General features: G+C 40.3%; 1 protein-coding gene across 1 annotated transcript in view; it reads left to right on the top strand.

The window, feature by feature from the left end:
- Window positions 1–27312, top strand: part of diaph2 (diaphanous-related formin 2) — a 341446-nt gene that overhangs the window by 101589 nt on the left and 212545 nt on the right. Inside the window, 11 exon segments of the mRNA XM_034137301.1 lie at window positions 89–225; window positions 2740–2848; window positions 5810–5920; window positions 7373–7485; window positions 11890–12006; window positions 16805–16923; window positions 18255–18319; window positions 19332–19436; window positions 23315–23377; window positions 25934–25999; window positions 26001–26273. Of these exon segments, the coding sequence (XP_033993192.1) occupies window positions 89–225; window positions 2740–2848; window positions 5810–5920; window positions 7373–7485; window positions 11890–12006; window positions 16805–16923; window positions 18255–18319; window positions 19332–19436; window positions 23315–23377; window positions 25934–25999; window positions 26001–26273 (1278 nt within the window).

The raw sequence follows: 27312 nt of genomic DNA, 5'->3' as shown, positions 1-27312 counted from the left end.
AAAGTTCCCCATGAATGCAAATGTTCTCATTAATTTATACCCAATGGACCTTTTCTGTTTCCCACCTCCTCCATTCTATGTCTCACAGTATGGACTGCAAAGGATCTTGGGAGATGAGCGGAGCCTGCTGCTGTTGGCTCGAGCCATTGACCCAAAACAGACCAGCATGATGACTGAGACCGTCAAAATTCTGTCTGCTTTCTGTATTATTGGAGAGGAAAACATGTAAGTCCAATTACCTGACTGTTTGTCACATTAAGTTCTCACACATGCATAAAATGAAAGACTCAATATGTAAATGATATCCTCTCAATAATGTTACGTTACATAAATATTTGGTCCCATATCAGATAACATATTTAAAAGCTTCAGTTCTAATCGCTAAGGTTTCAAATGATTAGCCATTAGGTGTGAATATAAATCCACTTTTGATTCCTTGTTACTCAAACATCACTGCGGACATTTTCCATTGGATCCATTGTAGACACTGTCCAGAGGTTTCAGTGACAGATACCATACACATTTTCAAATACAAATATAAGCATAGCTATTTCCCAGCTTACCTTGCGGTATGTTGTTTTGCAATTTGACCCTTTAAATATTTTACGTAACCTCCTCCATTTAAAGTTGAAAGTGTACTTTCTCAGTAAATCACAGCTGATAGTGAAACAACACGATACCGATACCAAATATATACATATATATACAAAGATGATAAAGATTAGATCCGTCTCCACTCTGTTTTCACTCTCTAATGTTTAGCAAGAAGATAGGAGACGTCTGTTTCTTGTAAACACTTATATTATCACTATTGTTTCAATCGTCTCTCACTGGGTGGCATGTACTCAGTCAGAGGCTGAGCCGCATGTATTCATGTTAACCCACTGTGAGCGTGCTCAGCGATGACAGATGACCTCACACAGGATAGACATTTGTAGGGTCCCATGGTTAGATGATGCAGTTTAGTCTGTTTAATGTGTTGAACTACTCAGTGCAGTTTGCCACGGACACACCACCCGTCTGACAGCTTATAAATTGGATTTAAGGGAGTGTTTTTTATTGTTTCCCACAGGGCCAGACTAGAATAACAATGGCACTTCAAAGTCAGTCTGTATGCAGTGCTGGAAATAAAAAACCCACAAAATCTGCTGGAGAAGCTGAGTTCAGCAGAGTGACTCACACCTCTGACCGTCCAGATAATCCTTTATGAATGTAACACTTTGACTCTCCATATGAGTAAAATTCTTATAGCTGACACCCACCACCCAACATTATGTGTATCTATTGATCACAGGTGATTACTGTACATTTACCTATTAGTACACCTTCCCCGCAGACAGCTATTTAACCAAATACGGGGAGATTAGATGTCTGTCTGTCTCTCTCTCAATCTCAAAGTGTTCAAGACTAAGTTAAAGCTAGCATGGAAATCTTTGCCATGATCACATCTCTGCATTAAAATGAACCTATCCTGTCGAAATGACAGCCAAAGGAGCTGAGGCGGCACTTTCTTGCTCAAAAACGTCTCTATCAACCTGTGTTGTGACGCTGGCTCATGTTCAACACCCACTTCAGCTGACAGCATCAAAAGGGAACACGACAAGTTAAGCAGATCTATCTGGACCGTTTGAAGCCTCGTCTGAACCGGCTTTAAAGCTGCTCAGTATGCAGCACCCCCCCATGCTTGTCTGTGACTCTGTAACCCCTATCACAGAGCATGGCTGTTCAATTTATCTCTTTGTCAAGCTAACTCCACACATACAGTCCTTTTTGGTCGGACACACATTCTCGCACACTCACAAAGCAACTGCTATTCATTTGTCATCCTGAAAGTCTTATTTCTTTGTGCTGATGTAAGGGCAATACAAATGGAAAAAACAAGCCAACTGGCATGTGTGAGTATGAACATGCACAAGGCTGATATTTCTAAGTTTAACCTTTGCCCTTGTGTGTCCATTTATTTATTTTTGAACACATTTATCCGAACAACAAGTGAACGTATATCAGACTAAGAGCCCTTTTGTACTGCGGGAGAAAGAAGGTTAAAGAAAGGATTAAGCGTTTCAATATCTCAATTGATTACGGTAAAATAGCGAATGGGGCCTTGAAGTGTCAGAGAGACCACCTGTTTACAATTATAATGTGCGCACTTGTAAATCACTGTTTACATAAGTGCTCAAAAGACATCAATTAACTTTTATTGCATCCTGTGTGTGTGTGCATTTGCATGTGCAGCACACCATTCCTCTTTCATTTACAATTTAGAGGCGGAAATTGTCCAATGTTCTATTTAGCAGAGCTGCCTTGAGCCCTTGCAAGTGCTCAATTTGCTTACCTTCTCAATAGGTGTATTTGCACATTAGTCTGGCAGTCCCTACTATAATTTTCATCCTTTCTCACACAGCCAAATACACTCATCCACAATTGCTTTGACAATTGAACACATTTGCAGTAAAACCCTGTTTTTGTATAGCATCACTTTAGTAACAAGCATGATGAGTTCAAAATTGGATACTGCCACAATAATAGACCGCATTGCATTCAAAGAGATGGAGCGCGGTAACATTTGTCAGGGTGACCAAAGACTGGCCCGAGCAAATGTCCACACCAACACACAGGGGAGATAAGATACACAGTGGTTGAGCTGGAATTTGTGAGTAAATGTCCTGTCAGTGAGGTGATAAAAGTATTTGTTGACTCTTGTGTTGTGCCTGCTCCCTGTTCGCTGTTTTCTTCCAGCCTGGATAAGATTCTAGCTGCCATGACAATTGCTGCAGAGAGGAACAACAAAGAGAGATTTGCTTCGATTGTGGAAGGACTGGAGAACCATGAAGCCCAGCAGCTCCAGGTTAGGAATCACACCAAAAAGACATTTTGTTTGTTTTGTTTTAAAGGGGACCTATTATGCAAAATCCACTTTTTCATGTCTTTTCTACATCACCATGTGTCCCCTCTGTGTAAAGAGATTCTGAAAGTTTCAGGAAAAAAGATTCTCTCTCTTTTTGTCCTGATCCATTTATATAAAAACCTGTCTGAAAATGAGCTGATCAGAGTTTGGCCACTTTATGATGTCATAACGATTTTTTGGCTTGCGTAACCATTAGCCAATCAGCAACCAAGGTAACCCCCCCCCCCGCCCCCCCACACCTTATCACCTGAATCTCCTCCTAGAGCACCATTGTGCTCTTTTTAACCAAATATCTCTCAGAGGGGCGTGGGGAGGGGCTCCTTATTTTCATCTAAAGTAACAGACAGAGAATCAGCACTTTTGAAACAGGTCTGAAACAGAGGGGATTATGGGATGCTGCAATGCATGATCTGCCAAACACTTCAGAGACATGTTTTGTATATATCTGAGACCTATAATATATTGATGAAAAACAGTATAATAGGGGACCTTTAAAGGATAAAGGTGACCCTAATGGTTATTTGGCCAAAACCTTTGTTAATTTTGCACTTAGAACACTGCTTTCTGCGGTACAGTCAACATTTCAGTATGCCTTGAGTACACACTTATTAATACTATCCAAACTTTTGAAATGAAACAGGTAACTTATTAACAAAAGCAGGAGTTCTGCCATGTATTGTGGAAAGAAACCCATCACAGTCCAGTGTTATTCACACAAATCCCCTTTTGTCTTTAAAACCACATTTGATGCCAGACTATACAGACATTGACAGTCGAGTCACTCTGGGGCCCGTCGTACCTCAGCTGTCTTCATACACATGTTTTTCTCTGCTTTTCTTACTGTCCTTGGGTCCCCTTGTCAACCCCGCTGCACCTCCTGCGCATGATGGGATGTGATCACTTCGCTATTGAAATGTACCCGGAGCTCCATTGCCACTGCTTTAATCCAAAGCACCTGCTTCATTGAGCACATCTGCTGAGTTTTGCGAACACAAAAAAAAAGATATATAAAAAAAAAGGCAGAGGTTGAGTTCCCGTGAAACCTTTTGTCTCTTTTCTCTCTTCTCACATTTTCTCCTCCTCTCACTATCTTGCTCATTTTTTCTCACATCTTACAAATACTTCCCCTTGCTTTTTTTTCACGCTGCTGTCAAGTTGTGTCTCAGAGGACTCGGTGTGAAAGGGCAACTACTGTAAAGCACCTACCTCTCTTCATTTCCACTAGTCTTCTTTAGCAGCAGGAAAAAAAACTTTACAGCAGCAATAAAATCGAAGCTTAAAACATGTTTTGTGAAACAAAAGAAGGGAATTACTTAAGGAATTACCTTTTTAACTGCGGGGATTGTGAAGTCATGAAGGAAACTGATGAGGCGGGCGGTGAAAGTGAAAGTAGATATTCTTTTATTAGGGGGCTGTTGTTTTTCCTTTAAATTTTCCGGTTAATGAAATGAAGCTCTGCTAATTGTGAAGTAAATTAAAATGCTTTGCTGATGCAGGGGGTTCGAGGAAATGAATAGACTTTTTTTTATCCCAAACCTGTTAAGGGCTGTAGAAGTAGACTTAGATAATGTCATTAAACATTTTTTGCCGCAGTTCAGGCTATGCTTGCCTGCTGAACACGAGAGAAACTCTGCATTTCAACTTTTTAAAAAAAAACGTCCCATCTGTCACACTTTAATCACGATGTTTGGAACCCCGCACTGCAGCTCTAAACCTAACACAGAGAACTCCCCCAACCTGAACCCCAACACAACCGCTTCCCACTCCTGAGAGGTATGTTTGAGTTGCTTGATGTATGTTTCAATTTCTATGCAGAAGAAGAGAAAGAATTTTTCATGAGCTCCACAGCTTTCTTGCCTCACATAAATTCTGTGAAGATTTGGTGGAATGTCTTTTATGAATGAGGCCTCTGGTGGATACAGTAAAATGTCAGGTTTCAATGCACAGGTCTGGTTCCAGGCTCTAAAGCTTTAGTGGAACATGAACAAGTCAGCCATGTTCCTGGAGCCGCGCACTGGTGCAACGTAGTCAACAGCGGCGCATCCTTTACTGCGACAAGCATGTGCTTTCCCAATGGGAACGTGCAGTATTTCACAGTATATCTGTATTGCATAACAACATGAACCAAAACAAACCAATACTCTTCACTTCAAATACGTTTCTCAAATACAACTCAAAAAGATTAGATTCTTGCACTGATCATAGTCAATGACAATCAAAATAAGGTTCTCTGAACAAAAGTATATAAATATTTAGGGTGGAAGCAAGATAATTATTGATAAGAGAGTATTTCAGATGACATTCTTGGAGCTTCATTTCTAGGTTTTAGTAGGTTTAAGACATTTGATCAAACTGACCCAGGCAACTGCACAAAATCAGCATTGTTCCGGCTCTTATTAATAAAACAGACCATTCAGAACAGGAAGTACAGGGTCAAGGTTTCAGAAAACGACGTTTCACAGCATCCATGGGAATCCTTCAGCCTGCTATCGATTTTTTGTCCAAGGAAAACTGTCTCATCCATGGCTTGCTCCCCTGAAACACCTTACTGCTCATTATAATTCATCAGCGATTTTTCTTAACCCCCCTCTCTCACCCTACACACACACACACACACACACACACACACACTGCGGCTTTTCCCTTACCAATAAATCCATTAATAATGCACAGACTGTGCTCTCTTTCTCTTTCTCTCTCTCTCTGTCTCTCCTAACCCTTCTTCCCTCATCGATGAAATCCATCCCTCTCTGTTTCGGAAAGAGAGTGTTAAGAGAAACAATTATGCTAAAAGACATATATTTTTACATAAAAAAAAACACAAAAGGTAAACTCATTACGTCTTGTATGTGTTATTTCTTATTTGTGTTCTTTTCCTTATTTTGTGTGTCTCCTCCACAGGTTGCTTGCATGCAGCTGATCAATGCGCTGGTCACCTCCCCCGATGACCTGGACTTCCGGATACACCTACGCAACGAGTTCTTGAGATGTGGCCTCAAGAAGATCCTACCTGTGAGTATTCAACGTTCTCACAGCACATGGCTGCATTATTCACGTGCATGAGAACTCAAGGTCGCTCCTGACTTTGTGAAAGACCTTTTTGCCCAAATATTTACTTTTTCCTGTGTCAATCAGTATATTCGATCAATGCTATTCATTACACATTCTGGTCAAATAACACAGCACTGTGTTGCCTTAGTAATTCTGTTATAACCTTACTTTTAATAGTAATGATTCTCAGAGGCTCTTTGAATACTTTCTAACTGCAACTAGTAGATAACATTATATCAGAACAAATCAGAGTTTGAATGTGTTGAAAAGTGTGAAACTTGAACATTTCTTTGAATATATAGTTAACAAATGACGTTTTCAGTCATTCAAAAACTTGGAACAACATGTGCTATTTATGTAATTTAGTTTAGCTTTAACAATAAGGCATTCAAACCAAATAATCCATGTGTCACTTAAGAGAAATGTCATACATAAGAAAAGTTTTTCTTATAAATTAAATTAGTAGTAGAAGTTCTCGCGGTGTAACTAGTAGTAGTAGCTTGTGTCAGATGTGATGCAGTGCCAGCGCCTCATCACAGGTCGACCTGGCATCATTAGCAGCAGGCCTACAAATCTTCACATGAGGCGAAGGCAAACGAGCCCCAACTCATCACTCAAGCTCTCATTTGTAGCGAGTGGGGTGAGCGTGTCACAAAGCCAGTTGTTAATAAGTCATCCCAGCTGCTCCTGTTGATTATTACTGCCATTACTTTAATTATCTTCAATTCTGCCCCCTGATATGAAAGAGTCTCAGTGTACAGTCATTTATGAATGCCCCATTCACCGCTTTTAATGCCCACATTCAAACTGACACTCGTTCATCTAATTATGAGTTATGCTCGAGAGCCGTCGGCGAAAAAAAGAGATCACCACTGAAAAAATAGCAAAATCTGTTTTGTTCTTATAGTCCTTGACACATGTACTTGGCCCTTCTCTTCTCCTTCCCTCTTTTTTTTGTTCAATTGTGCTCCTCCCTCTGAACCACTGTTGCTCAAGACAGATGGTGCGCCCAAAAACAGTGCAGGGTGATTGATACCTGCAGAAATTGGGTTACATTTGGCCCTGTCTCTGTCTGTAAACTCCACTGCCGGTGATTCATAGAGAAGTGGTAAAGAGCACTGCCGGAGCCCCTCGTGGCTGGAACAGGTGTGCAGGAATAGGTTCTGTCTGGAAAACGTAGTGAGAGATTCCAGGGCGTCTCAGTTCACAGTTCTCTACAGTACTCTACTAATATACTAGTATCACCGTTTCTACAATAGGCCTGATAAAGTGACACAATTCCAATTGTAGAGGAATACGATTTTAAAGTGATTTCTTGCAGGTGATACAATTCTTATCATAATCTACACTGCAAGATGACCTTTGTATAACTTCACATTTTCAGCTATGTTCTGTGTGTCTAACTCCTTCTAGGAGCTGAAAGAGACAGAGGAGCTCGACATTCAGCTGAAGGTGTTCAATGAGAACAAGGAGGAGGACTCCATCGAACTCTCACATCGCCTGGATGACATTCGCGCTGAGATGGAATATCCTTTTTTTTTCCCTCCCTCTGTGTGAATATACAGATAAATCGGCCTGCAGAACTAACAGTGTGAGATGAGTGTATATTGTGGGTTTGGTCAAGCTTTACGGGCTTAAGCCTCTCATAGCTTGGTTCATTAGAGAAGGATTTGATGAGCCAGAGCACAATATCCAGCTCCATCTCTGACCAGGTATCGGTAAATAACCCCATCATCTGAACCTCCCACCTATGCACTCTGCTTTTTATTGACTCTCATCCTTGTCTCCTCTCCTTTCCTCTTCTCTCCTCTTCTATTTGACTTAAAGTGGACCTATCATGCTATATTTTAATAATATATTGTAGGGCCATACCTATATAAAACATGTCTGTGAAGTTTCTTTTTCTAAATACCAAACAGATCATGCATTTTAGCCATGCCTCATTTCGCTCTATTTGCTCTTTTCCAGCCCTGTTTTTGCAAGGGCTGATTCTGTGAGAAGTCTTCTTCGCTGCTTTTGTGGCAGACTACATCGCCACTTACAGGCCTGGCATATGTACTACAGCGTATCCAGCGCTTTCGAGCAGCAATGGCCGTGGCCCAACCCCCCATTCCCCTGATAGGTGGAGAGTTGGCCATATAGGCGGAGCTCCCTGTTTCTGACGTCAGAACAATTTCAAATCTGTATCAGCTCCGTTGCAGCCCCGTTTTCAGAGATTTGGGTATGGAGGAAAAGAGAGAGGGTTGTGTTTTCTGACACTTGGTGAGTTCCCTGACACACCGGGGACACATATTCATGTCTAAAAGACGTACAAAAATGCATTTTGCATGATAGGTCCCCTTTAAGTAGGACTGTTGTAAGACAAAAAAAATATATATCAGACTGGCTGGTTCTTACCAGTTATTATTCACAGAACACAATCAAAATCTGTAATGTTGAGTCATATTATATTACATGCACACTATTTCTCCTGTAAAGGCATTATCACGCATTGTCTTACTGTTCCATTTTCAAAATTGGAATTGTCTCTCCCCCAGCGATCTGCCAGCGTCCATTTAACTCCAAACATGCAGAGTAGAAGTTGATAAGGTGAGCCGTAAATTAGTCCAGAGTTAGAGACTTCTACAAGCATCCCAGAGAATATCCTTTAATTATTCACAAATCTTCTCTGCGGCTATGTATGAACGTCTGACATTGTGAGCAGACAAACCAGACGCTGACATTGTTATGCAGATGGTCATTCGCACATCCTCTTTCTTCCACAAAATCCCCGACTTCTAGTTCTGGCACCAAGTTCCGCAGTGAGTGACAGTGTGTGTTGACACATGAGGGTGAGGGGAGGAGGTTGTGGATGTGTGGGAGTGGAGAGGAAAAAAAAGTGCACCTGGATTAATGATGTGCTTGAGCAGGTTCACAAATGAGTAGGCCCACTGTTTGTTTCCAAGGACAATGTGGTATTGATCTGCAGACTCTGAGCATGATTCGAATTCCCAGGCTACCTTTTGTACATTTTCCTGCATAGCTCTCAAACACCCACACACACACAACTGCACACACACGTATATGCATGATATCACGCTGGTAGTACTTCTACTACCTGAGCATTGCATATGTGTCTTGTTTCTCCCAGCAGTTTCATGAATATGAACCCAAGGGGCTTGTCTCCTCTGTGTCCGGCCCCGGTCCAGGTGCGAGGAGGTGACTCCAGGCCACTAATGAATATTAATGAGCTGTGGAATGGTGATTGATTGACCCCAGCACTGACTGGCCGACGTCACACCCGACTGCCACTCATGTTTATTCATTATTTCAAGAGGAAGTGTAAAGAGAGAGACTGGAGAGCGAGAAAAGACAGCGTGGAGGGGGTGTCATCGAACGGATTGGCATTCTACATTAGGTTTATGTCTGCAGCTTAGTGATAGATGAAGCTAGTTGGATACTTTCCCAGTCTGAGCTCCTTCTCATGTCCTCTCAAATGCTGCTGTGGTGAGGCTATAATTGAATCTCGCAGGATTTGTAATTCTCCCAGGCTTCATACTCAGCTAATACAAGGCAGGGAAATGATACTGCAGCGGAGCCTGTATTCCCATCCCTCTCTCTCCCTCTAAAAATTTGATATGGGATACGAGTTTAATTACAGGCATTGTTGAAATTAATAGGAAGAGTGTCAAACAGTATTTAAAAGAATTGATTTTCTGCAATTGCAACTGCTGCAGATTGTTTTGTGTGGATGATGGCATGGAAAATGGAGAATGCAGTTAAGTGCTGTTTTTTCTGTTTTTGAGGGAATACATTATTATTTAATTTGTTTACAGAGTCATCATGCATTAGCTGTTGATGTAACATGACAAATAACATTAGGAATACATAAAGCATTGACAGAACCGTTTAAAACACGTTAGGTGTATGTCCGCTCTAATCGGTCATGGGTTTTGAATAACACCATTAGTAAATCTGTCCATTTTTACAAGATGTTTGTTGCAGTGGATTTAGAAATATGACGGCTGCTATAGTGATCTGTTTGGTCTTAATTCAGTCTGTACACTCAAGCGAAAAACACTCATGCATTTAACAGATATATTCTCTACCTGATACACTAGGGAGAAGCATCACAACATGCTTCATCCTGCCTCCATTATGAAAGTGTTGCTACACTGCTTTGCAGACAGTCTCTTTCACTACGTACATATTCAACACATTGTCAAGATCTGCACTTCATGTTAGGATGCCAATCAGGTTTTCATCACTAGAAGCTTAACAGGGTTCTCTCTCCCAAGTCTTTTTTTTTTGCATGTGTGCACATATCTGAAAGGCTTATTCCACTTTTTCAAACAAGATGAGTCTCCACAGGGAAATCCTCCTTTCTCAAGCAAACAAATTAAATAGGCACGACATCATCCAGTTTCCTGGGGTCTTTGCTTTTTCGAGCTACACTTTTAGAACCCTGATAGAATCACAGATTCAATTATTTTGAAATTAGTATACTATACTTAAGCAATAGCTCACGACAGGCCGTGGTATATGCTCATCCGACGCGAAGCCGAAGCCGCTATTTGTATATAGGGGAAACACTGCACTCCTCAATCCACTCCTCCATAGTAAGACCACCCCGGAGGTCGAAGTTAACCTTAAATGTTTCCATCTTAAGCTTTCTAAGTTTGTTTTGTAACGGACGAAATGTAAATATATTTATAAAACGGACAAGTCAAATCAAGCAATCTGATTGGTCGATAGCGTTTTTGCGGAACATGTTTTGCCGTTTGATGTCTATGTCTGGACCGTTGCGTAAAAAGGAGGGTTTCTGCCCCGTTACTTCTCCGCTGTTTTCTTGTCCCTGTTTGAAAAGCAAACTGCATGCATTTTGCTTTTCATCCCAACTGCATACAGTTCAATCGACCGGACTTCTTTCTGCAGATGTGAGCGTCCTTTAACAACGGTCAATAAGTCCTTGCTTCACATTATCTCTTACATGTTTCCATCTTAAGCTTTGTTAGTTAGTTAGTTTCGTAACGGACGTAATGTAACAGTTGTAACGGTTGTAGCTTTTCTCAGACGTGGAGGGATACTGACTTGTTGTGAAAAGTAACTACAATTCTGCCCGTGGTATACGCTCATTATATCACGGCTAAGAAGCAACCAGATTGCTTGATTTGACTTGTCCGTTTTATAATGTATGTTATACTAGTCCTTGCATTGTTTTTCATTTGATCCTTTCAATATCAAACCTTTTGTATTTCTTTGAAAAAAAAGCATCGCCTTTAGAACAAATACTCAGTGAATTTTTAAAATACATAAATACAGGATATTTGAAAACAGAAGAATACAATGATGGACAGTCTGACTTAACATCTATTTTATATGTCTAAGCCATCACTTCTTCCTCCTGGGGAAAGCAAACGTAAGACACATAATCAATACCTTTTGCAAATGTAATAACTTGGATTTTTCGCTTCTCACTAAATGTCAGTTTTAATCTGAGAAGTGAACCATATTTTTGCCCAGTGAACGATCAGTTCCCCATCATTCTTGCTTTAATCATTCAAACCCATGACTTTTTCTTGTAATTAACTTTCTCTATTGTCAACGCATTCAAGTGACAGGTAGACCATAGGGAGCATTCCTTATTACCAGCCCCCTCCTCAAGTTACCTGTTTACACTGTTTTAGCTCCCCCGAGAGAGAATGAATAAGAAAAATCACATCTCTGTTTGCTTTTGCACAATGATGCCTGTCAGAAACCCTGAAGTGAGGAACTGGGGGAAAATAAATACATGGGTAATAACAAAACACAAACTAATAAAAAAGTAAATGTTTTCGAGGAGTTGAATGAACGTGAATAGAAACTCAAAGTGTGTGTTTTCTCAAGAAGTTTACTCTAACTGTTGACTGAATTGATTGTTTGAATTGTTCTCCTTAACTTGCCTCCTGTACTGATATGAATGAAGTATACCACCTCCTGTCCAACATGGTGAAAGACACAGGATCAGAGACCTACTTCCTTTCAATTCTTCAACACCTTTTGCTCATCAGGAATGACTATTACATCAGGTAAGTTCTTTGATTTTTACAAACAGCTTGTCTCTTAAATAACCTAATGAAGCTCCTCTGTGTTTGGATATACTCACCATTGTTTTTTATGGAAGTAAATAGTTGTGTTGCTTCTGTGGGTCTGTTTCATTGTCTTTGACAACACAAACATAAAACCAGGTATTTGTTTTGTACATTGTTCTCCCCAAAGCTTAAAGATGTCTTCAAGTTTGGAGCAAAACCTAAAATATCTTGATATTTCTGTAACTTAGTTTGCCTATAACTGCTGCCCGTAAAACTGCTGCCCGTGAACGCAACATCTATTAGCTCAGAGAGGTCTAAAAGTCATGTGGAACTTGACTTGACTTGAAAGACACACTGACCCATAGAACATAATGACACACATTAATTCCCTCCGTGCAAGCTCATATTTAACAATGTTGAGCAGGTGGCAATTTATTAGAGTAGTAATAATTTCTTTATTATTCAAGTATTATGTCATTTTAAATGGTTGGGTTTGCTTTCTGCCTTTCTTTTGAGGATCAAATAAGTCATACACTGGGAAGGCAAGCTATACTTCTCCTCTGAATGGAGTGACACTGATGAATTCACTGCTGTGTCAGACCTTTTTGCAGAAATAAGACTTTAAAAAACAGGAGGGGGGGGGTGTGACTTTACCATAGACAAGTTGCCGGTCCTTTGGAGTTATGAATTATTCATTCCACATCTCCTCGTAGGAAGTGAGAAATGAAATTCACATTAACCAGCTAGTTCAGCCCACCTCAGCTCCAGTGTCCATGTCCCCCTCTGTGAGACAACTCTACGAGCAATCAGTACCAGCGCTCATAAAAAATTATGTTTTTGAAATATTTTTTCCCTCCAGCCTCCATCACAAATGCAAGGACAAACCCACACATGTGAACACACAGACATCTATACTAGGAATTCATTTGGACTGAGGCATTTTATTCCACATACATCACTGGTGTGTGATTTCAAATGATAGAAGATGTGGTACAACGGTACATGCAGCTTTTTTCAATACATACTATCCATCTTTTTTCAGTCTTTGCCAATAAAGTAACCATCCTTTCATGTCATGGTCAACATCGGGTGACTTTGAAATAGTAATAGTACAATTTCCCATTAGTAGTAGTTGTGCGATCGATAATTTCTCATCAACTCGCAACAAAGACACAATCATGCATGTCAAAGAATATATGTCATAGCAACAAAAAGCTCTAGTTAAAATTGTTTAATGTGCTGTATGTTGTAGACACGTGTGACAGAGTATGGCTTTGTCTTCAAAGGAATGCAATTGTGCTCATAATATTCCATCTCCAATAAAATATTATGTTTTAATTATTGTATTACTTGGGTATATTAGCACACGTGATGCTTTGTCAACTTAACATCTAAATTAAATGGTAATTAATGTATCAGTATAATACATATTCTAATAATAACTTCAACAGTGGGCCAAGGGTTTAAGTGCTCTGTCTACTGTCATTCCTCCTAACACAACATTAGTTGTTGCGCTCCCCTCTGGGACTTGGTTTATTTTTGATAATTAATCTCTCACTGCAAGCCTAATGAATGGGAGCACATCAAACCCACCCAGTAAATATAGAGCAGATCTGCTCTTTTGGAGCCTAGTGATATGGGGATTAGACTGGTTATGTGGAGCAGAGCTGGATCAAGTGGCTTGGGCTGTGCTGAACTGCGAGCTATCATTGGAAGAAATAGAAGGTGCCAAAGTGAAAGAAGAGGTGGGGAATGATGCAGGGGACATTTGCCTGCTTCTGGAGCCCAGCCCTGCCCACTGTGGAGGGGCCTGACAGTTCTGGGTCACTCTCTGCATCTCTAGTTATCTTCACCCAGCCCCTATCTGCTGGGTGGTGGCGGAGGATGGAGGACGGAGGGAAAATAGGGCGGCTTATTGAGATAATAATGTGGTGTACATTGGTGACAGTTGTAAGCCGAGTGCCACAGTGCTTAAGCCATGCAGGGCGATGTGTGAGCTTTCACTAGCTTGTTCCAATCATGAGTGGGCGAATCCACCAGCTCAAGCTTAATGTATGGCATTTCATGCTTTCAAAACAGTGCACCTAAATGCTGATTTATTCTTATTTGCTTTGGCTCAGAATTTTGTGTTTTTCCTTATTTCTGTTCATAATGTGATACGGCCTGTCCACCCACAAGGCACCAGCACAACATAGCTGTTGGATTTATGGGCAACAGTAAGAACGCTTTGGAAATAAACTTAATTTCGTTTAAATATTGATAAAATAAGTTGCTTTTTTCATGTTCCTTTTACTTTCAACACATACTTAGATGTATGTGCTTTCTTGGTGTTAGACAAATTCGCCCTCCTGAAAACACTTTGCTCACATCTCCGCCTGCCCAAATCAATTATTACATTTCAATAACGTGAATCAAATCAAACTTTATTCTTAGAGGACTTTTCCAACACAATGGTAAAGTGCTTTGTAAAACCAAAAACATTAACAACAATTAGGAACAATACAAACCTCCCCTTTCCAGTTAATAAACACATAACACATTAATAAGAACACCTACTACCAACACAGGACTGAATAAAACAATCATAAAACAATAAAATTAAGATACAAATAAGATTATGCAATAATACATTGAGAATAAATATCAATTAAAATCAAAATTAAAAAGGAGGGTCTTGAATTGGCTCTTAAAGTACGAACATTCCCCCCCCACCCTCAGCCCTACGGGACGCTGTTCCACACTCGTGGGCTGTAATAATAAAAAGACGCCTCTCCATGGGTCTTTGTTTTCACTTCAGGTGTAATTAAAAGGCCAGTACCAGAAGACCTGAGGGTTCTAAAAGGTTTATGAGGTAAAATACCATTAAGAGCTTTAAAAAAACAATAAAACAATTTAAATATTGATTCTAAAGCTCACAGGTAACAAACGCACTGTTTGAATCAGAAATGCAACCATTTTTGTTGTTGTTGTTGTTGTTGGTTTGTTTTGCTTATTTATTTGTTTGCTTTGTCTCTGTCTTTATATACATGTATGTATGCACGTGTATGTATGTGTATATGTGTGTAGGTATGTACATATATGTGTATGTGCATATGTGGGTATACATATGTGGGTACATGTATTATTACATTACATTTCATTTAGCTGACGTTTTTTATCCAAAGCGACTTACAATGACCAATTACAGGGACATTCTCCCTGGAGTAACTAAGGGCTAAGCGCCTTACTCAAGGGCACACTAGTGGTGGTGTTTCCTGGCGGGATTTGAACTCACAACCTTCCGATCTTCAGCCCACCTCACTATCCATTAGACCACCACTATCCCTATTATGGCTATTATTCTTTATTTCCGTATCTATTAATCAATCTTCTTTTAATATTATCTTTTACATTACTGTATTTGTACCTATATATGTATCTATTTACTTAGTTATTTACTTTACTAGCTACTGTAGGACCGGGAGGGGAGGGGGGGAAAGGGGAAGAAAAAATAAAATATTGACTGTATAAATGTAAACTCATTGTGCCTGATTCAATAAAAACAAATTTCAAAAAAAGAAATGCAACAATTAGTTGGTGTCATCCACATGCGTTTTGCTCCTGTGATTGTTGTTACTAATTTAAGGAACAGCTCTTTTCTAACTGAATTATTCTCGAGAATTATTAAGGGTCAGTTTTCTACTCCTGATTCCTCCGTCTAATTACAATAAATGTAGCTTGAGTGGTAATTGGACGGAGGAATCAGGAGTAGAAAACTGATCCTTAATAATTCTCGAGAACAATTCAGTTAGAAAAGAGCTGTTCCTTAAATTAGAAAAACTGAATATGTACATGTTCTAGACATTGTAATAATGACCAAAACAATATTTGAGGCATTTTACTTACTTGAATCTGACAAATCCAGTCCAACAAAGAGATGTTGCTCGTTTGAAGATTCGGAAGTTGTGTGAGTGTATAGCCAGAGGGCAGGACCTGGAAACACATTTAATACCCAATAGCATTGTGAGGCTGAACAAAAGGACCTTTCGACTATGTAAATGTAGTCTTTTAAAAAAACAAAACATTCACTGACTTTTTTAGGATAGCTTAAAGTAATGTTGTAACATTACAACCGCGGGCCTTACAGGGTTAAGAGGAACAAAAAACAAGTTGTCTCTTCTGTGAATTTAACCATCAACTTCTGGTCAATGTCATGCTCTGAAATAAATTATTTCTCAGTTTGGAGCTCATCTTAAGCTGCCATTGTATTTGCAAAATGTCACTTGCAATTAGAGTTGATAATGTTACTGAGAAAAGGTCACATAGAAACCTGCGTGGCGGCATTGGACTCTGGGGCTGATTCACACACCCCGCTCAACAACACCAAGCACTCAGTCTCACTCCTAACTAGCCGACATGTTTTCCCGGTCATTGTGCTTTCAATTACACACATTTCACTGATTAGATTTACATTTCACTTTTTATGGTTGCTCTAATTGGCAAAGATGATTGCAAATTAGGCAAGAGGGCAAGCGTAGCCTTGGCTACCGTCTGTCACCTTGAAATGGACAGACTAACACACACCTGGCTTCTGTGTGCCCATTAATCTGCTAATTTCATGATCGGGGTGAAGCAAGTGATCAAATGTAATAGGTTTCCGATTTTCTCCAGCGGCACACTTTCTGACATGGCATTTTGTGACCTCTAGCTCGGATAAGGGAATTATTTGTGGCTAATTAGCCTTGTAGAGTTTGTGTCAGTCATATATTTCTGTGGCTTGTCTAATTGTTCTGCTTCATGTTTTTTGACCCCTCAGGCCTCAGTATTACAAGGTGATAGAAGAATGCGTGTCCCAGGTGGTTCTGCATCGCAGTGGGATGGACCCTGACTTTGGCTACAGTAAACGATTGGACGTGGACTTCACCCACCTGATTGGTACTTTTTGAATGGCTTCCGATTTCCTCATTCATTCATTTGACATTTGTGTTGGCAATGGTTTAAAATGCTTCATAAAAGTCTTAACATGTTGTAGTCAAGATCCTTATATCCAAACGTCATCCTCAATTTCACTTGTTTTGAACTAAACGCGTACAAGAGGCATGTTATTGATGTTAGTAAAAAAGCTTTTGGATCCTCATAGTCACTCTATTAATCCACCCTCATACACCTGCAGTGTTTCGACCTATAAGACGAGGTCATCTAATTATTCATGAATAATACATTATATCTGGTCAAATGAATTCAGCCAGTTCAAAAACATTGCATATGTTGTTTTCCTGAGTTACTCATTTGCAGAGCGGTGTTCCTGGAATCATAGACAAAACATCTTTTTGCGCTGCATTTCTAATGGAGAATTTCTTTCAAACAGAGAAAATATATAAATAACACCACTTTCTCGCATCTGTTGTGTCTCAAACAGTTCTGCGACTTGCCAACAAAGGGTCATTAAAAGTTTCTAACATATTCAGAGAGAAATATCATATCATTGAATAAGTTCTTTCACTCACTTTTCTGCAATTTAATCAGTTGAGGAAAATACTTTCAACAACATGTTTTGTTACATTCACATAAAATGAAATAGGTGCCATATCATCATGAGTCATTTGAAGGTGCGTCGTCTCTATTCTTCTTTCCCGTTTTCTTTCACATCCCGCTGTTTCCTAATAATTATTTTGAGAGGGGTAAACCTGCTGCGGGATGTGTGATCTAACAATCATTTACACCTAAAACTTGCACATACACTATCCTTCAGGTGATTCATTTATAGGTTAATTGTACCATGTGGCATTTGAAAATCTACCCAAAATACAAAAAAAAACGAAACACACAAAAAGGAATTTGAAAAAAGATACGTTGGCAGAACACTGTTTATGTTTAGTGCTTTTCCACTATTAAAATAAACCATTTTTCAGTGATAGTAAATCTGCTAGTGTCACGCAGACTGTATGTAAAGTACATTTTGAACATATCATAAAATGCTATACCCTTAAAATGTAAGGTTATATGATTCATATGAAGGGCTTGAATTCCTTCATGATGCACTTTTTACGCATTTTTATAGTGATATGCATCTATGGTTTATAACAGCTTTGTAAGCCAATCTTAAGATGTAAACATTTAATAGATCTAACATAGCATTTTAGATACAAGCTCTAATATACTTTGAGAAACAAGAGCCAGGTCTAATTGTAACTTTCACATCAGCAGGTAATGATGCACATCGCTCCTTTGAAGTATCTCCTAACTGTGGCTCTCTTGTCTTGCAGATCAGTGTGTGGATAAAGCCAAAGTTGAGGAGAGTGAGCAGAATGCTGCAGAGTACTCCAAAAAGGTGAGACATTAATCACTCCCAACAGCCCCCTCGGTTGGCTGGCTCCCATCAGGAAAGTTTTTCCTCCCTAAGAGCTCCCAGACAAGCTATTGATTTCCATGCCCTGATCAATACCTGGGTGTGACGCTACATGATCCGTATCAGCATTACAAGAATCAATGCCGATGTACTGATGTATACTTATTTGTGCACAGCGCCGGGACAGAGTTAACATATGTGCCGGCTCTTTTAATTCTGTTCTGCATTTCAAGCTGGCTCTTCAAGGGGTTCTCCGTTTATCTAACATTTCCTTTTAAGGTAATTACATAGATTAATGGTTGAGAAGGTAGCAATTTCTAAAAATAACTTCTTTTTTTTTCAGCGCTGATCAAATCTGAATCAATACTCTTCAGTACCAATTGCTTGCCTCAATTGCATTACAGTATACTGTTTTGCTGTATGATGAAAACGTTAGTTGACAGATTATTTATCTCATGCACTGCTGTCAAATATGAGTGCAGCAATTATGATAACATGGTTTTTTTTATCAAAAGTTCCCAAATTAAACTATAATTGTGTCTTTTATTAATTTGATAGTGAAATCATCTAATTTGAAACCTTACCTCCTGCTTATGTTTTATGATGTTTTAATGTATCTTAAAGAGCCTCACTTTCCCTGACTGGCAAAACACCCAGGGGGTCCTGGATGTTTTTTTCTTAAGAATCCTGTGATAGCAGCCCACCGCCTACCCTGCTGGGCCATTGAAATCATTGTAGCGACATGTCTTGGTTTCTGCAAAGGTTAGATCCATCAACATTAATGAAAGCCATGCCTGAAACAAAGACGGAGGACACCAGGGTTTTGGGGCCATGAGAGCTATGAATAGAAATCGGCCAGTGTAAAGACAGCGTGTTTTGGTGGCTGTTGATGTGCCCTGTGGCTGCTCTCAGGAGACAATGTGCCGCTCACCAACCTGTGTGTGTGTTTTCATCTATCTCATATGTGCACATACTTGCTTCTCTTTTCTGACAGTTTGATGAGGAGTTCAGTGCACGGCAGGAGGCGCAGGCCGAGTCTCAGAAGAAGGAAGAGAAGATCAAAGAGTTGGAGGGGAAAATCCAGGCCCTGGAGTCCCAGGTAAATCCATACAGAGGAATCCCACTGCTCTGCAAAACTGTTTTGTATTCCCCTAGACATCTTTTAGATTGTATGTTTTCCAAAAAAAAGCACAAATCAGAAAGTACTGCAAATTCTAATATCCAAAAGTTATTTTGATCACTGTTCTAAGTGAAAAGAAAACACTCATGCAATCTTATATTGAAAAAGAAAAAGGATGTTTATCCTCCAGGGGTAATGGCTCGTCTCCATAAAGAGCTGATTTGGTCAGAAGGATACCTTTCAACCTCACGAACAGCTGTGCTGCTGTAAGTGGAAGTTATCACCCATGCAAGAACATTTGATTTAATAAAGGGTCAAGCTCCTTCTTAAGTTGTAGCTCTTTATATAGGTGAATTGCTCTATTGAAGCTTTTTCTATGTAATTATATCATCACAGAGATGGATTGCATTTCCTTTCCTGGACTCTACTTCATTTCTCCCCATGCAATACCCTCCATTTTGATCACAGAAACTGACTGCTATTTCCCCCTTAACCCAATTCCAAATACTTTAGTACTGCCTTGGGACAAAAGGGCAGTTTGCCTCGCTGCTTAGGGAATTTAATATAAACCAGCTTTGAAAGATGGTATAGCTACATTTATATCAGAAATTGCTTTTTCTTTCAAACATTCATCTCAGGTTGCTTAGGTTGTCTGATAAACGGCACCTGCGTATGTGGTCCATCACTGGGAATGTTCTCGTTCAGTTGTAAAATAGTGTTACTCCAGCCTCTGGCAATCATTCTTAGGTTAACAACAAATGCTGTTATGTAGTACAAGCTATGGCTGTTGTCCTGGCCAAAGTCACACTCTGGGTGTTTCTCAATCGCGAGTACGCTTGCTTGGTAGCACATGTCTGCCGAGCATCTTGCTTCAGAAGCGAGGCAAGAATACTTCCTGCCATTCGGAAAACAAAGAGTGGAACAGGCTAGCAAGTGTGCAGGTGTGCGTCATATGAGAGGCCCCGCCTTACATCTTCCGCCACAGATTTGGGGAAATTGGTCCGTGCGCAAAGCATTGTGGGGATTTTAAGACCGCGAAGTCTACTCATGTGCAGCCTCGATATTTCTCCAAACGGAGTACGCCGGGCTCGGTAGATTTCCAAGTATGCTGGAGATTGGAACAGTACTTCGGCGGCACTCGATGACGTAGTATGCTTGAAATAGTGGCTCTGAAGCAGCTTTACTCGCGATTGAGAAACACCCATTGTTTCTCTCCTCAGAACTTAGTATGTGTGTAGCTCTTACTCTTGAACTTCATATCCCAGAATCCCCACTTGTTTCCTTCATGCGTATCCTACCTGGTTCATCACTCAGTGTGTTCCTGATGAAGGCCTGGCTGTTTTATTGAGAGCATCAACATGTAAAGCTCCTGTCCAGCTGCTCGCCCCCTTCCTCCCTTGCTCTCTCCTTCTTCCACCTTCTGTCAGATATGAATGCATCAGGCTGTGTTACCTTTGCTTGCCCTCTCTCCCTTGTTGGGGCTTCTTATGTTGTGTTTCCAACACATCTTCCCCTCACCCTCCCCTGGCAGGCCTCTGTCTTTTGAAGACTGACAGACCATGGTGCATTAACAGGTAGTGTAAAGCAGAGAAGCCCCTGAGAGTCAAGCCCTCTCTTCCTCTGTTTGTCTGACTGCTCCTTCAAAGAGCTCTTACTGCAGGAGAGCCTCACATCAACACACATTAACCTCAGCCGGGAAACGTGTAATTTGTTTGGCACAGACTTGCATGGATGTGGCCATAAGGACCTAAGTATATCCATATGCAACTTGACAAAGCATACATTAAGTGTATTTACTTTACTTTAAATGTAAATATTATCCCTTTAAAACCTTAATGTTCACTCCCCTTATGTATTTAAGCTTAATACGAGTTGATTATTGGGCTGTAAAGGCTTCATTAAAAAACAAAAAATAAGATATCTTCTAATGTATTCAAGTTCTGTATTAGTAATTCAGTTATGTCCTGTTTTTTATACAAGGCATGTGTTCACATAGACCATTCAATTGCTACCTTAAGCAATGAACTAAACAACTGTGTCATCCTCTCAGATGGCTGAAAGAATGTGTTTTGCATCCCAATTCAATCTCAACACAATGTTGTCGAAGGCCATTAACTGAGAGCGCAGAACTTTCAAATCAGCTCGAGGACACGCATTCAGTTTGTCCATCAAAGATGCCGTGTTATCACTGTCGCTTTGCTGAATGTGAATGAAGTGGGAGCTAACCATAACCTTTCATCTACTACTTAGAATTCCTGTCAGATATTAAAATACATGCATGCCTGAGTCGCTCCTCTTCACCTTGTTTGTGAACCAACACATTTAATGAGAGTCTTTGTCTGGGATCTTTGGCATTGTAACAAGCAGCCTCCTTGATGTGTCTCTTTGATTATCTCCCAATCGAGTTGAGTGGAGGTTCTGCATGTAAACATAAACAAAGGACATATGAATCACAACAAGTGGAAATCATCAACCGGTTCCCAATCCTTTTCCTTCAACCATTGAAAGCTAGAAAAAAGGAAGCTATTGAATTGGCTCCGGATGTGATGAATAATGTAGCACTGCAGTGGTACAGTGGAGCACTCTGCACCATCCCATTAATAGGTTTTAACAACCTGGCGGTCTTGTAGCTGACCCGGCTCAGTCCCCAGAGGAGCTGGAGGTGTAGTGCACCACTTCCTATCTCTTTTTCTGTCAGGCTGCCCCGACTGATTACTGAATTTGACTCAACTGATAATGACAGCAAAACTCACAATGTAGTCTCTATTATCCTCGGAGAGCCGATTGAGTTGTTAAGTCAGACATGTACTGTCAAATTCACTGTCATTCAAATGTGTTATCCAAGCAGCCCTACATGAACAGAAAATGGTGGTCAAAAGAGCTGGACTTCTAAGAAAGCAAGACGTGCCATATTCTATCTGATTTAATTATCTGTGGCTGGTTCTTTGGAGCTGCGATATCTCAAAGCCTCAAAACTTTAACCCTTAAAGAAGGAACAAATCCTGTCTTCGCTTTGAAGATTTTACTTTACTACAATTTCCTAAGCTTCTTTCGAAAATAACATTTTTTTTAGCAACCATACCCAAACGTTTCCACCTCTTTTCAATTTCAGACATACACTATTTAGTTTTCTACAGTCCATAATTGGATGTGTTCTGTAGGAATGACTCCATAAAAATATTACATTTCAGTTGCTGCGGAACACGTTCCCAGCGTCTTTCTTTTGGCAATGTTGCACAGAGTGAAATATCAAAGCAAAATGGGTACATTTCTAAAAAACGAAGAGTACAGAGTGAAATCAATGCCCATCACACATCTAAGAGTGTTAAGTTGAAATGTATTTTGCGATGCCAAAAAAGAAGAAAAGGGAAATGGAAGCAGGGTTTTTAAAGGTTCACCAACTGTCAGTGAAGCTGTGCCTTGTTCCTTTCATGCCGCAGTCAGTGCTCTACACTGATGTTCTTTTGAAGGTAGATTACATCTTGTTTCAGGTGTATAGGTGCGGTACACTGTGCCTTTTGCACATCAAATAGCTTGTTCAGTCATAATGGGAGTAAAATAGTGTATTTGTCATTAACTGTGTAAGGGACATCTTCTTTTCCCTGCTTGCCTCTTGTTCTTGCTTTTCTGTGTTTGGTGTATGTGCCATACCTGATCATGTGTGTACTATAGTGTTCTTATTCTTTCCTGTCTATCTAACCCACGCCCATGTGTGCCTTTCTGTTGCCCTGTGTGTGTGTGTGTGTGTGTGGGTGTGTGGGTGTGTGTGTGTGTGTGTGTGTGTGTGTGTGTGTGTGTGGGTGTGTGGGTGTGTGGGTGTGTGGGTGTGGGTGTTGGTGTTGGTTGTTTCTGCACAGTTAACTATTGAAAAAGACAAGCTCACAGAGGCTCAGAGACTCATCAGTGAATCTGAAGCCAAGGTGGGTGTCCTCTTTGCATGTGCAGCCCTGAACACAATCACACTTTTAACAGCCTGCAAATACATTCTATCTTTCAAACAAATTATATTGTGGTGCTTCGGATATGTTGTTAGAAAACAAAGCTTAAACCCTATATTGAATTGATAACTGAAATGCAATAACATTAACAATGAATTGATACAAAACTTGAATGACTGCTTGATTCTTAAAATAACTAATCCGTCAAATTAGCCTGAAATAAAAACAGTTTTATTTCAATTAATAATATATTAAACTCCTTTTGTAGTTTTTACCTACAAACAATTCTTGTTTGTTCAATGTACGTTTCCTAAGTAAACACTTTGTGATTGAATTCCCCTATCAGAGATGAGATTGGGGCATAGATTTAATCACATAGCATTCACAGTTAATTACCTGCCATGCTGGCCTCCCAATTGAGTCCAGAAGACTAAGAATCCAAATTGGATGGGTTATATTTCATATTAGCCGCAATTTATACTTAACAAAGAGCTCCAGATGGGCTCTGCAAAAGTATGAAGAGCCAAAAAGCATCAAAGAGAACCTTCACTAGCTGGCGAGAAACACAACATCAAACATGCAGAATCAGAGTAATTACAAATAAAATGTTAGAATAAAAATATTTCTAGACTATGTCTTTGTCGTAATGTTTCTGTATTTCATCAATACATAATCCAATATGTTTTCATATTGTATTTAAACATTAATCTTCCTATACCGTATATTGTACTTTAGTTTATTAATTCAGAATAAGACACATGTAGGCTATGGACGTACAGTACATATTACATGCAATACATGTTTGAGCATTTTGATAACAATGCAACACAAAACGTCTGATGTTCTCCAATATGACCTCAGTTTAAAATAGCTGTTTTATTTGAGTCCAAAGACACAATTATTATACACTTTACAACATAGGCATATTTCTTTTAGTATCTTAGAAATAGGAAGCCAGTAGCGATGATATTGGATCCTCAGGGTTCTGTGAAACACTGGGCTTATTATTGGCTGGATCAGAGAGAGAGAGACTCAGAGGGCCTCTCAGTTTGGAAACAACTGCGCTCCAATTTAGCAGCTAATTTGCTTCCATTCTCTCATATTAATCTTAAAAGAGGAAACGGGCCACGGAAGGCTTGAGATTGACAGACATGTAATCATTGATGTTGATTTTCAGTAAAAGGTCTTGGGCAATCTGTGTAAGAAGCTCCCTTTTTAATTTTGGTCCTAATAAAAAAATCAGCCAGTGCCATTATGTATTGAAACACAACGTAATGTCTCTAAATATGAAGCCAATCACATGTTAGGCACACAATCAAGTGACTGGGGCTAACGCAGGATGTGGGGAATTGGTTTTGGAAATGAGAAGTGCAAGTGGGAACGCTATTTGTTTAAAGCTGGCATCTAATCAGCTCCAAAGATCAAACTCTGTCTTAGCCCGGGTGTCTGTAATTGTTGTATTTGCATAACCTTTTTCTCTATAACATTTTTCTACTGGCATAATCACTGACTACCTGTGTATGTGGTTTGTGTGATAGTGCAGACATGTCAAAGGACTGAAAGAGTCTGTCTTATCAGTCTGTGCGGTAATTACACCCCTGTCTACTGTTTAATAGCCTGCCATTGTGAGGACTTATAATGAAGACTTGATGGGAACGCAACATTCTTATCTTTTGTAAATTATAACAGCAGTAGATCACAGCTTTTTCATACATTTGACTATTTACATTGATATCCATTGAGATTAATGAACACAACCCTTAAACCAATGCATAACTCTCCATATAAAGCAGCGTAATGGAAGGTAGCGTTCCAGTAATGTTATTCTAAAATTAGCTTAACTAGTTGTTTTTAATATCAGTGGCCTGAATTGAATCATAGTGTGAGTTTTGCCTTTAATGGACAACTGAAGTGCAGCATATCTGGTTTTATGTGGTTATGTGATTGATAATGAAGAATTTTATGATTGCTTCAGAGAACCATTGCTTTTTACAATCACCACGAGTTGATTGTTATATTCAAGCACTAGCTTAAGTACTGTATTGGCTAAATATCCCGGGTTCAACAATATAAGCCAAACACACTTATTAAAACACTTAAAAAACAATTAAGTACAGAAGACAAAAAACAATTGTCCTAATTTATAAAAGCAACATTATCAAATCAAATTTTTCTTCATGTACAATGACTTGCCACATAAATGATTGTGTCAAATTGATAAAGGATCTTTTAAATGGAAACTTATGATCAACATAATTGTATATAGTTAATAGTTTTTAGCTTAAAGCTTGACCAATCAACTTGGCAACCAAATACACCAACTCGGTTTTGATTATGATTTTCTTGGTAAATATAATTCTGAGAACAGCATAAGACATGACATGACCTTGGAGGGCAGCACAAACCATCTTGAAATAAAACACTGCAGTGAGGTGTTTGCTTCATGACACACATCCAGCAGATCGAGGTTTAGATGAAGCGCTTAGCACATCGTTTGATGTTTTGACCATCATTAACCTTTTTACCCTGTATTTGCAGATTGCAGCGGGTCCAACTGCGCCCGGACCCCCACCTCCACCACCTCTTCCAGGGGGTGCAGCGGCCCCCCCCACCTCCTCCACCACCTCCTCCCCCACCTCTACCTGGTGGCTGTTTTCCCCCTCCACCACCTCCTCCTCCTCTCCCTGGTTATGCTGGGATACCTCCACCCCCCCCGCCACCCCCTGGCTGTGGACCCCCACCACCTCCACCCTTCTTTGGGGGCCCAGGCGGGCCTCCACCCCCCCCCTCATTGCCTGTCATAAAGCTGCCTTACGGACTGAAGGCCAAGAAAACCTACAAGCCTGAGACCGTGATGAAGAGAGTGAACTGGACCAAGGTACGTAACCTGAGCTCTGAATCTCTGCAACTCATATTCTCAGGGTCACTGATGCCCCTTTCACACCGGCGCTTTTCCAGCTCCTGCTGGGAGCTAGAGCCTGAAAAGCGCCGGTTTTTCCTGTTCACACCGCAGCGGCGGCGCGTCATAGCTCCGGAATGCGGTTCACTTCCAGCTCCAAAAAATTGTCGGTCCAGAGGCAAGAGCTTCGGAGCTATGACGCGGCGTCGCTTACGTCTCTTACGTCGAGGCGTGCAGGAAACCTTACTTTGACCATCCGTTCGCTGTTATTGATCATTGTGGAGATACATGGGCTATACAGGTTGTCATGTCCGACTATCAGAAGTAGAATCATAATGAAAAATACGCCGGTAAAATGTGCCTATAGAAAACGGCTTAGCAAGTAGTCAGTTTAGCTTCGGTTGCTATGCTAACATCACCCATGTTATACCAGAGAAACTTTCATAACAGCGTTGTGATGCCAAACAGCGTCAATTCAGACTGACACACATTCACTTAAGGGGAACTGGGGATATGTATCAGCTGCTTGTGTGACAGTCAGACAGTGAATACTTTAGAGCCGTGTGAGCTAACCCGGAGCTAACGGGAGAATACACTCCCGTGGAAGAGCAGCCAGCACTGCAGCGGTCGGTAAATGCCGCTGAAACACATTAATAAACAATGAACCACGGCACTCAGGAGAAAAGTATAAGGTTGGAGAAATCGTTATTTAATTTAATCTGGCTTCGTATGATTAAAAGCAACACGATCGTCGACCCGACGCAGTCCCCGGCCCGTTGTTGTGGGAGAAAATCTCTCGGCAGCTCTGGGCAGTGTGAACAGAGCGGGAGCTGAAAAGGGAAACCGGAGCTGAACCAGAAAAGCTCTCGCTAGGAGCTAGAAAGGGAAAAGCGCTGGTGTGAAAGCCGCATGAGAGGGCGTTGACATTAATTACTGTCCATTCCTTCACAATCACATATGCAAACATAGACTTTAGAAAAGTGTTGAACCCTACACTATTAAAAATGCAGAAAAAAGT

Source organism: Trematomus bernacchii, unplaced genomic scaffold, assembly GCF_902827165.1.
Source record: "Trematomus bernacchii unplaced genomic scaffold, fTreBer1.1, whole genome shotgun sequence".
Lineage (NCBI taxonomy): Eukaryota > Metazoa > Chordata > Actinopteri > Perciformes > Nototheniidae > Trematomus > Trematomus bernacchii.
The sequence above is the reverse complement of the archived record's forward strand: the minus strand, read 5'-3'. Positions and strand labels throughout refer to the sequence as shown.